Below are 12,298 nucleotides of genomic sequence, written 5' to 3'. Positions count from 1 at the left end.
CCCGTGCCCCCCGCATTGGGAGCGCAGAGTCTTAACCACTGGACCACCAGGGGAGTCCCAGCAGCTTCACTTTTGAGGAGCAGAAACATTCCACGAGAGCAGTGATGATTACATGGAGTAATTACCAGGACTGTAGAGTTCAGAAAGACAATTCTGGCCTCCCTCTACGTGCAGCAGTTGACCACCCTTTTTCTCTCACTTGGAGAGGAGACAGCTATATAAAGTGGGTAGGCTTCCTCTCCATTCCGAATTAAACTCTTCTCCCTGGAGAGCCCCCCTTTTATTGTTTTAGCATTCCCCTACTATAATGACCAAAGTAAGATACACCCTCCCCCAGAATGTTACAGTTTAGAGTGAAGAAGAGCAGAGGTGAGGACATCCATAAATGGGAATCTTAAGAGCTTGCCATCTAAGACAGACTCTACTGATAGAAATAGACTTGGGGAAAACATAGAGAGGGGGAAGGAGGGAGAGATGAAAAAGGAGCTCCTAATTCCTATCCCTTGAGACATTCTCTGTATGGTAAATACAAGGCAGCCCGATACTCATGAAGGACCTTCTTGCCATTCATGCTTTTCTGGAGCTGGACAGGAAGAGATCTAAACACAGGGCTGGATTTGGGGGCTGTATAACTGACCCTGTTGTTCTCTTTCCTTCTATCTTGTAATTCTCCCAACCTGGATTTTCAGCTGAAAAAGAAGCAAGTGTACGTAGATAAGGTGGAAAAGATGCAGCAAGCTCTTGTACAGCTCCAGGCAGCATGTGAAAAACGAGAGCAGCTGGAGCACCGTCTCCGGACACGACTGGAGAGAGAACTGGAATCCCTCCGAATCCAGCAGGTATAGAGAACTTCAAGAAAATGAGATTGCTCCTGATTGCTTATTTGTCAGACAGTGTCTGACATGAGAATCAAAAAACCACACTCTTGCTCATCTTCAGGTTTTTTGCCCCAACTGATCTTACTGCAGAGCGCCTCCCAATTGTAAAGACGAAGTTGGCTTCCTTAGCTTCCTATCGCAGCAAAATCCTTAATGCCTATTATCTTGCACTTTTTGTTTTCATGTGAACCCCAGAAACAGTAGGCCCTATAAGAAGTGAAGACGCTATACAAATAGACTCCTGGACATCCTAGGGTTGGAAATGGTCTTTAGAATCATTTGGCCATACATCTCCTCACTTTTAGATGAGAGAAAATCAAGACCCAGGAAAGGTGGCATGACTCCCTTAAGGTCACACAACAAGTTTAGGGGCAAGGCAGAGACCAAATCCTAGATTTTTCATTTCCATTTCTACGGAGAACCATGCTGGCCGGCAGGGCTAGTGATTTTTAAACCATTGATCCACTTTCTGAGCAGCATGACCATTTGACATGGCAGGCTCCTTTCGTGATCGAGAGTCTCATACTCAAGCCCGAGGTAGAGAGCCTATGAATTCCCCTTGCTTCTGAATCGGACTCCAAACTGAAGTGACTTGGCTCAGCCACTATGGTCCTAACTCATTAACATCAGGGGTCTCGGTATCTCTTCCAACAGCGCCAGGGCAACTCTCAGCCCACCAATGTTTCAGAATACAATGCCGCTGCACTGATGGAGCTCCTTCGTGAGAAGGAGGAGAGAATCCTGGCCCTGGAAGCTGACATGACTAAGTGGGAGCAGAAGTATTTAGAAGAGAATGTGATGAGACATTTTGCTCTGGATGCTGCCGCCACCGTAGCTGCTCAGAGGTAAGTAGCTGGCTGGTAGAGGCCCTGAATGAAGGGCAGGGGTGGTGTGGAGAACAGAAAAGTGACTGATTAATAGATTTTCCAGTGGTTTTTTTTTCCCATCACATTCTGTTTCTTTTTTCTCAGTTTCTGCTTAAGTGTGTGGTTTTTGTTTTTTTCAATCTCGTTATGCAGAGACTGAACAACTGTGGGGCAGAGGGTCTGGGATTTGTAAATTAAAATTACTGACGAACTTACTGGAATCATAGTTCAGCTTTCTTCAGGAGCCAGAACAGTTGCAGATGGGATCAACTGAACGTCCGCACACCTCCTTCCCCAAAAGCCTCAGGTTCTTTCAGCCACATGTGTAGGTTTCTTTGTTTAGCCCCAGGACTGGAATGAAAGCTTCTCCAGAGAAATTCCACTCAGAAACTAAATGTCACTCAGGAGTGGCAACTGCCATTTGATAGCTCTGGCTTGTCCAAGGTATGCCAAAGGCTGTGCTGAACATAAATCCATCCCTGCCCTTTGAGAAGGTCTATATTTGAAGCCCACATTCTCTGTGCCTCCAAGTTCATCACGTGTAAGCAGTCACATTCCATTTGGTAAGGGAGAGAAAGTGGCAGGAGGCGTTTTCATTTTTTGCCCTTTATGTGTTCCCCTTTTCTCATTATAAACATTTATTATTGCTCTTTGGAGGACACAGTGCTCTTATCCAGTTTGTCTCGCTGCTGTTTGTAATCATCAGTTGGGAAAGAAACAAAAACTAAATTCAAATCAGGAGATGATGTGGATTGTTGGAGATACAGACAGAGCCATGGTCTGGAGTTGGGTATCTAAGGCAGGCTATAGCATATTGCACCCAGATAGGTCTCTATCCAGAAAGTTATTAAAAATCATGGCGTTGTTTTTAGCATTCTCCTAAATGTGGTGAGCCAGCAGAGTCTGGCAGCACTTGCCAGACTTTGGGTTGGAATATGTGTGTGGAGGGGGCAGTGGATACATTTATTCTCGAGTCCTTCTCATGCCAAATCAGAGGGAGGTCAATGCTTAAAAGCTGGACTGGTGGTTTGTAAACCTATTCCCAGTTCTTCAGGAAGACATCTTACGTTTCTCTAACATGCTCTGTCCGTCTCCAGATACCCCCTATAAACCTTAAACAGATCGAAATTGCCTGTGCCTTGATTTTGAGGTCCTCATGGGCTTAAGCTTACCTGTCTTTTTTTTTTTTTTGTCTGAGAATGGTGTGCTCGGTCCATGCCAGTGTAGTAATAGAGTGCAGAGAAGCCCCAGCTGAGCTGGAAGATGGTTGAGAAGTTTGTAGGCAGCTTAGAAGCAGAATGAAGTGTAATTTTAGCTGCTGGTTCCCAAGAAAACACCTGCGCCCAGTGCTTGTTCAGAGGTTATTCAGGAAACCCTAACACTGACAGAGAGGTGCAGGGCATTCCTGTCATCTTTGGGCAGAAACTTAGAAAGATACAGCTCATGAAGGTGTGCGGTGTGAGAAAATGTTGGAAAGCCAGGGTTCTCGGTGCTGGGAAGTTCACTGTTGAAACTGACTTCAGAATAGACTCCAGGTCAAAATGCAGGAAAGCTAGGAGGTTGTCATTTGGGGGCTTGTATAAAGAAACTACCCCTTTCCTTCCTCCCTGGAAAGTTTTGAATATTGGGAGAATCCCCTTTCAGATGGATTTCTTTCCAGAATCTGTTGGCACCCATAAAACAGATTTAATTTAAATTGAATTCCTTTAAATCACCAGGTAGAAAGTTTCCATGCAATCACTGTTTTCAGTAAAATGTGCATGCTTATCACTTAATATGGTAAAAAGCGGCCAGTTCCCACCTAATAGGAACACTTTGTAATAGTTCCCCGGACAAACATTCCATATCTGGACTGTGTACCTTTTGCATGCCTATTAATACAACCCACAGAAGAGACTGAGAGATTGTATTTGAATTCCTGTAAAATGAGAGAATTGGACTAGGTGATTGCTCCAGACCCTTCTATTGCTAAGATTATACTATTTTTCCAAAGATTTGCTTCTTATGCTCTGCCACGGAGATTAGTTTCCTTCTCCTCCTTTCTTTCTTTCTTTATGAGATTTCAAATTTGGAAAGTAACATTCAGAAAACTTTGTTTCAGAACCTGTGGGCTCTTCTGCCTTCCCTTCCAACATCTCTTCTTGCCATTTCTTTTCTGTCCAGTGATTTCACTTTCCCTCCTCCCAACCCTAAATGTACTGACCAAGGTTCTGCTCTTCACCCCTTTCTGTAGTAAAGGCTTTATATTCTATTTTCTTCCAAAATAATTTTTTTTTAATTTTTATTTTTTTATTTATTTATTTTTATTTATGGCTGTGTTGGGTCTTAGTTCCTGTGCGAGGGCCTTCTCCAGTTGTGGCAAGCGGGGGCCACTCTTCATCGCAGTGCGCGGGCCTCTCACTATCGCGGCCTCTCTTGTTGCGGAGCACAGGCTCCAGACGCGCAGGCTCAGTAATTGTGGCTCACGGGCCCAGCTGCTCCGCGGCATGTGGGATCTTCCCAGACCAGGGCTCGAACCCGTGTCCCCTGCATTGGCAGGCGGATTCTTAACCACTGCGCCACCAGGGAAGCCCCCCAAAATAATTTTTAAGTGCCTAGGATATTGGCTGCAGATGGAAAGTGCTCAACATATGTTTGAGTAATGAAGGAAGGAAAAAAAAGGAGAAAAAAGAAAGAGGGAGAAAGGAAGAAGTAAAAGAAGAAAGGAAATGCTTTCTAACTCTATACAACTTAAATCCTTAAATCTAGTGCCACGTTGTACCAGCCTGCTCGGTTTCTGTGTATTCTGCTTATGAGATATTAAGTATCTCAAACTTAATATATTTGTAAAATAATAGCTCATACATAAATAATAAGTTGCGCAATTAGGAAATGTTGCTGGGGTCATACAATGGTAGTTGTAGAATTTTTTCAATTGAAGTATTATTCACATATTTAAAAAACACTTATTTTAAGTGTCTGGTTTGGTGAATGTTGGTAATTGTATATAATAATGTAGCCACTACTACCATCAAGATAGAGGACACATTCTAAAGTGCCCTTATGCCCCTTTAACTTGATCCCTTCCTCCCGTGCCTGACCCCAGACAACATCTGTTGTCATTGTAATTTTGCCTTTTCTAGAATGTCGTATAAAAAGAGCCGTATAATATGTACTTTTTTTGTTTGATTTCTTTCACTCAGCATGGTTACTTTGAGCTTGCTCTAAGTTAATGCGTATATCAATCGTTTATTCCTTTTTATTGCTGAGTAGTGCTCCATAGCATGGATGTACCACAGTTTATGCATTCACTTGATGATGGATATTCGGATTTTTTCCAGTGTTTGGCCACTGTGAATAATAAAATATAGATTTTTAATATAAGAATAGACATCTGTCTTTTCTCAGGTGAGAAAACATATTGGGTTATCTGTTTTATACCCATTCTGGCATTTTGATTCTGTGAAGCATCTCTTGTCAAAGGGAAAGCTGTCAATGCAAGAAATCACATGTAGTGTTTACTATATAAGGTACGCTTCTAAGCGCTTTACAATTATTGCTTATCTTCACAATAATTCTTTGAGAGAAGTACTGGTATCCATTCTACAGATGAGGAAACTGAGGCACAGACAGATTAAATAATTCCCCTAAGATCACACAGCTACTAAGAGGCAGAAGAACCAGGACTTCTTAAATCTACATTTTTGACACCTTAAGTGCTATATATACTCTGCTGCCTCCCAGATAGGATGATTTCAAAGATGGTGAGATAGGGAGTATTACCTGTTCAAGAGTTACTATTTGAGGCTTATTATTTAGTTTCTTAGACTATTATAAATAATCACAAAAACATGGCCTATATTATAACTTCATATTATTGTGTTCCTAGAGATTCCTCTCCAGATGCTTAATGTAGATGAGGGAAATTGCTACCAAGTAGGAGTTCACCTCAGAAGAACTGATTTGGCAGTGCAGATTTTTAGTTTCAGCTCACAAATGGTGATTTATTTCTGAATAGCAGCAAAAAGATAAAAAGATAACGCACCCGATCAACCAGTAATTTATTTCTTTGCACTTACTGAATCAGGTTGTTGTTACCTTTCTCTGAATGTGCAATGTTTCACTTTTACTTGGGACAAAGTAAATCTGGCAAAGGAGGAAGTAAAGGAAGGGAAAGCAGAAGGTAGAGACTGGTCACACATGTGACACGTCTACCTAGTCTTGCGTTGTGGAGGCCTTTCTCAGGTTCCGTTCTCTGCTTTCTTCTCATTCTACCTTCTGTCTTAGTTATCTTGTTCTCTACTATAGCTTCAAATAGTACCTCTGACATCTCTAGATTAAAGATTAAAGTTAGAATTTTCAGCAACTTGTTGGATGGATATTGTTATATGGCTATTCATAAGACACTTTAAGTCCACTGTAACTAAAATCAAAACCCATTATAGGCATTTTCCAAAAAGAAAAAAAGTTCTCCTTGGTTTCCTATCACAGAAAACGAGCAGTATGCCATCTTTTCTAGTCATTTGAATTAGAAACAACAAAGTCCTCATTCATTCTTCCCTCTCCCTAACACCCACATTTCAATAGTCTCCAAGTTCTAGCAATTCTGCTTCCTGTAGCCTGTTTCCATTTCCCTTGCCACTTCGCCGGGTCCTGTTTTCAATATCTCTTGCTGGGATTATAACCTTTCTGACTGGTCCATTACATTTCAGCAGAGATAATGCTGTCTTCCTGAACCACAGCTTGGATCATTTCATTCCCTTTGAAAAGCTCTAATAAGCTTCAGTGCCTATTGGAATAAAGTCCAAACTCATTTCCGTAATAGTTAATTATTTACTTTTTTCCCCTCCCCTTGCAAGTTCCCTACAGTCGGGGACTAGTCTTACCCACGTCCATCCACTCTCCAGCCTCCCAGGAACTTCAAACGCAGTGCTCCACTCATGGTTGAGTTCCCATTTTAAATAAACAAAAGGGTGCTACCGATAGGAAAAAGATGGCCTTGAAGTTTAAAAGGCCGCTAGATGTTTTAATTAGGAGGAGGTCATGGGTGACATTCTAGAAAGCAATGTAAGTAATGTGACGGGGATAACTTCATCAGAGGAAGGAGAGAGAAGATGACTGGAGGAATAGTTGCCAGAAACCATTTCCTTAAGAATTTGAGGTGCAGGATAGTAATTCAGGGATATGCGGTTTGGGGTCTGTAGGTTGTCATTTCAAGCCCAGCATCTCTCTACGGATGTGCTTAAGGGTAGGCTCAGAGTATTGGAAGTTAGCAGGTCAAGTTGCTCCCTCCAATGCTGTGCCTGCTTGCTTTTGCTTAAGCCATTGCTCAGTAGCCCCAGTCTTCTAGAAGGAAGATTGATGTCGAAGGCCGTCCTGGCAGCTCTGTAGGAATTCACTAAGTGCCCCACATTTTCAGGCTCCATTCCTGAGGAGTTCACAGTGTCCATATCAATTAGCTGGCAGGGCTCTGTGTCCCCAGAATGGTCTTTTATGCAATGAAAGTGGCTCCCCCAGGGACAAACCGTACGTTCAAGTCCCCAGTGTCCATAGACACTATGCACTTTTAAAAGAGGCCCGGCTCTGAAGCCTCTGCCATCACATTGGAACTCTGCACTTCGGGGATCGCCTCCAGGATCATACCAAGAGCTGGAATTCATTCAACTCATACTCTCTTGCATGTTATTCTCTTTCTACCTACACTTTTCTCTCTTAATAATAACTTGTTGAGTGTTTTTACTGTGCCTGGCACTGCATGTTTTACATGCACACTTTCATTTCATCCCCCCCAAAATCCCATGAGATATAAATATAATTATTATCTCAGTTTTGCAAACAAGGAGCCTGAGGCTTAGAGCAGTTAACCCAATTCCTGAGCTCATAGAGTTTGTTAGTGGCAGAGGACTAGGGAAAGTGGAACTTGACCCTGGCGTGGCCTATAGTCAGGGCCTGTGCTCTCAACACTACACAATGCTGCTTCCTCTTGGGTACTTTGGAACACAGGGGCCATTCCCAGTAGGACTACAAGCAAGTGAACTGCACTAGAGCAAGTGTAGAATTCCGAGATACTAAAATATTTTGAACTTAGCAAATGATGAAAGCCACTGTGGTCCTTTCCCTTCTTGTTCTCCAATTATTTCACCATTCAAATGAATTGTTTCCGCCTCGCATATAAGGTGCAAGCATTTTGGGGAACAGTAGTTTTGCAGAAGCTCACCAAAATTCCCCAACTTTAATACCAGCTTTCTGCCTCTTCATTCCCCTGCTCCTTCACAGCCATCTGCACTGGTCACAATCTCTATGCTAACAGGACATAACCAGCTGCCAGCAGAAAAGATGCCTGGAGTTCTCCCACAGACCCTCATTCTCAGAGGAAGTATAACGCAGCAGTGCCAGTTCATTGTTTCCTCAGCCTATAGTCTGGTTTTCTTTAAGACCAATATAATTACATCAACATTCTTCCGAAACTCGTTTTCTTTCCCTCCAAGTTACTCAAATACGATCCAGTTTTCTTTCTTCCCTTCCCTCTTTTCTCTACCACTAGTTCTAAATGAACTAAAGAAAGATGCATGACATCACTTATCAGGAGGGTATAGGATTCCCATTATGTCTTTGACTTGTGCTGTTTAAACATCAGCCTTGCCCGTGGGTTACATCCTTTCCCCTCCTCTCCTCTCCTCTCCTTTCCTCACTTCTCTTCTCTCTCTCTCTCTCTCTCACACACATACATACACACACACACACACTTTTCTGCTTATTAATTACCCCTTGAGTTAATGGCCTGAGACACTTTCAGATGGAACATGATGGTCCCTCATGCAGCTGGGACTCTGGCAAGAGATTAGTCACTTAGTTGTGGGAGACTCATTGATTCGGCACTTGAATGTTTCAGATATAGCTTGGATAGGAATCAAGGGGCACGGACTCAAAGGCCCTGCTTCTCACTCAGCTCCCATGCCCTACCTGAACTTGGCTGTTGACATGTCTAGAGTTCATTTCTAGCAAACACTCAGGTGGGGTTACTGCTGTTGAATGTAGCAGTACCTCTTTGGTACTTTCTCTGACTTCCTTCAAAGTCTAGCCTTTTCCCCTTCATGACTGTCATGAGAATAAAGTGGGCATATCTCACATGTAATATAAATAATCATATAAAGTGGAAATATGAATATCTTCCTATTGCCTGGTCATGATCTACAAACTTGAAGGGACTTTCTGCCAGAGGTTTTGGGAGGGTGTCTCTCTAGTTCTGAAGGCAAGCCTGTGCACTTCTCATAGAATCCATCACTGACTTTTGCAGTTATGTCTGTCAATAACCTCTTCTAGCTCTGAAAGCTGAACCTTCCCATCTTGGAGATTCTTATCAGTAAGTCACCCAGAAACCAACCATTCCTAATAAGTTTGATTTCAGTGTAGGGCCTTTCAGCCTAAGGCTTTTGACTTAGGACAGAGATTTTGTTGCCCTCCCATCATTATCACTGCCATTTTCCTTCCCAGGGACACAACAGTCATCAGCCACTCTCCTAACACCAGCTATGACACAGCTCTAGAAGCTCGCATCCAGAAGGAGGAAGAAGAAATCTTGATGGCCAACAAGCGTTGCCTTGACATGGAGGGCAGGTAAAATGTTGATCTGGACTCTGGTGGATCTGAGAAGTTGGTATGGAGACCAGATAGGTCAGTAGGGAAGGGCAAGCATCTTCATTCACAACAGGGGAACCTGATAATGCAGCCTCCCCCGACCCCTGCACCCCGGCCAGCCTGTTATTTAGGATTTGAGATGCAATGACCTTTACCTTGACCATTCCCACTAACTCTGGAATTCCAAGTAACATTGCTTTCCCCATTGTCCTTGGTAAATTGCTTCCATATGCCCTCTGCCAGAACTGAATTGTTGGTATTTGCACTCTGAGGTATTCTTTCTAGCATTGCACCTCAACTCTGTGGTACAGCAGAGTGCTTGGTAAAAGAACATCCACTCAAACTCGGAGACAGGGCATCTGATGTCTCTTACAAGCACATGATCATTTACTTATTAGCCGAAGTAGCCCATTCTTAGAAGTTCTCATCTTCTCACTGACTGACTCATCGTTTCCATTGACTCAGATTCTTCACTAAGGTCCCCACTACATCAGTTTACTCTCTCATGTACAGCCCTTCTTTTCACAGATACTTTTCTTTGGCTTCCTAAGGTTTAAGTGACAACTCCTGGATGTTCCTCTGTGCCCATATGGGTGTGCATTAAAAACTGTTGCACACTGTCTCTTGTCTTACAACTCAGAAATAAGCAGACCGCCCCCTAGTCAGAAAGATAACGGAAGCTCAAGTCCATGCAGGTAGTGAGACCAGAACCTGGAGGTGGCAACAATGTTTTATATGTTCTCTGTCTTTGGCTCCTAGGATTAAGACCCTCCATGCCCAGATTATTGAGAAGGATGCCATGATCAAGGTACTCCAGCAGCGTTCCCGGAAGGAGCCAAGTAAGACAGAGCAGCTGTCATCCATGCGGCCGGCGAAGTCTCTGATGTCCATTTCCAATGCTGGGTCAGGCTTACTCTCCCATTCTTCCACCCTGACTGGCACCCCCATCATGGAAGAGAAGCGGGATGACAAGAGCTGGAAGGGGAGCCTAGGTAATGACAGTAAATAAGGAAGATTAAAGTGACACGTTTAAAGAGAGCCCTGACTTGGATACGTGCCCACGTGGCAATGAGAAGGAGTAATGGTCCCACTTCTAGAGAGGAAGATATACCGGGTTGGGTTTTGTCCTCCTGAGAGGCTGACTGCATATTTAGGAGACGCCATGAAGTCTCACTGAGAGAACACTGGTTGAAGCCACAGCCCTAGACGATAAGAATCCTGAGTTCTGTCTGGGTGGGAAAGAAGATAACTTCAATTTCCTCTTAAAAATTCTCAGCTTTGGCCTTTGCCCTGCGGAACGTTTTGTCTTTGTCCAAAGCCCATGTGGCTTTCGTGTCATTGAAAATTTCAAAATTCCAGCTTTTTCTGTGTTCTTTCCTCCCATATAATAGGAGGACGCAGAGTTCTAGTTAAGCTAAATGGAGCTGGGTGGCAGGTTTCTGTTACCAGAATATTCTGAGATGAGAACAGAATGTACTTTTTCATTCCATTCCTGTCCATTCCTTCCCCTCTAATCAAAACCCCAGAAGTATTGTGGATACCACGAGGCACATTTTTGGAGCCTGAGGAAACAAGCTATATATATTTGTATTTTAGCTCTCTTTGTTGCTTCTAATACCTTTCTTGGTCCTCTGACACTTGCAGTGTCCTTTGGTTAGAGTAGGTATTTGGGGGACCCTGGTCATGGTTAGAACCTTAGATCACACAATTACTATCACACTCCTCTGCGACCACAGACTTCTTTTCCTGATCCTTTCCAGCTGTTTGGTAATGGCTGGTGTTGGTTATAAGTGGAACCAAGTAGAAGCATTCTGACAGCTCGTTGGAAATCAATCACCATTGGAAAAATAAATCAGAACGGATACCCAGGACACTTAAAGGTTTAATACGTTTCGCTGGGGGATTAGAGAATGAGAACCAGAAGGGATCTGCCAAGTCTGAAAGAAGCTTTTAGCCACGGTGGGAGGTGCCTGACAAACTGATTCCTGGGTTCACTGGAGGCAAAAGTAGAGAATTTGGGACCATCCCTTTTCCTCCTGAACCTCCTGCAAGGAAGAAGAGGTAATCAGATGTCTATATTGGAATAGCCTGTAGTTTTCTAAGCTCCTTCCCTCTCTCCTTTGTAGGTATCCTCCTGGGTGGAGACTACCGTGCCGAGTCTGTCCCTTCCACCCCCTCGCCTGTGCCGCCCTCGACTCCGCTACTGTCAGCTCACTCCAAGACAGGCAGCCGGGACTGCAGCACACAAACAGAACGGGGAACGGAACCCAACAAAACCGCAGCCGTCGCTCCCATCTCTGTTCCTGCTCCAGTTGCCGCTGCCGCCACTGCTGCCGCCATCACTGCCACCGCCGCCACCAACACCGCCACCGCTGCCACCAACACCACCACCATGGTAGCTGCTGCTCCAGTGGCTGTCGCTGCTGCCGCGCCCACCGCCGCCACCGCCGCCGCCGCCCCGTCTCCGGCGACCGCTGCTGCTGCTCTTGCTGCCGCTGTTTCTCCAGCTGCTGCCGCTGCTGTTGCTGCTGCTGTTGTTGCTCCTGCTGCTGCTGCGGTTCAGCTTGCTCCAGCTGCCCCGGCTCCGGTTCCAGCTCCGGCTCCAACTCCAGTTCCGGCTTCAGCAGCGGCTCAGGCTTCTGCTCCAGCTCAGACTCAGGCACCAGCTCCAGCTCCGGCTGCAGCTGCTCCTCCAGCTCCAGCTCCAACTCCAGCTTTGGCTCAGGCTGAGGCTCCTGCAAGTCCAGCTTCCGGGTCTGGACCACGTCGTTTGTCTATACCAAGTTTGAGCTGCAATCCAGATAAGACAGGTAATAATAATTCTCTGGATCAGGTAGCCCTGGGTTCTGCCCTCAGTGACAGGTTGGGTGGTTGGCCTGCTGTTTAGGCACAGCTGGTCATATGGGCAGGGCTTTTCAAGTTCTAAAGCGGATTAAT

At 44.5% G+C, this 12,298-nt stretch overlaps 1 protein-coding gene across 3 annotated transcripts in view; it reads left to right on the top strand.

The window, feature by feature from the left end:
- The window catches only part of AMOT (angiomotin), a 62,359-nt gene that overhangs the window by 46,039 nt on the left and 4,022 nt on the right, over positions 1 to 12,298 (top strand). For all 3 annotated transcript variants that reach the window (XM_082446126.1, XM_082446124.1, XM_082446125.1), the window contains 5 exons: positions 690 to 839; positions 1,533 to 1,723; positions 9,218 to 9,340; positions 10,121 to 10,353; positions 11,488 to 12,171. In XM_082446126.1, the coding sequence (XP_082302252.1) occupies positions 690 to 839; positions 1,533 to 1,723; positions 9,218 to 9,340; positions 10,121 to 10,353; positions 11,488 to 12,171 (1,381 nt within the window). The remainder of the gene's footprint in view (positions 1 to 689; positions 840 to 1,532; positions 1,724 to 9,217; positions 9,341 to 10,120; positions 10,354 to 11,487; positions 12,172 to 12,298) is intronic.

This window comes from Balaenoptera physalus, assembly GCF_965194825.1.
Source record: "Balaenoptera physalus genome assembly, chromosome: X".
NCBI classification, from domain to species: Eukaryota; Metazoa; Chordata; class Mammalia; order Artiodactyla; family Balaenopteridae; genus Balaenoptera; species Balaenoptera physalus.
Note: the sequence above shows the minus strand (reverse complement) of the source record. Positions and strands in the feature narration are given on the sequence as shown.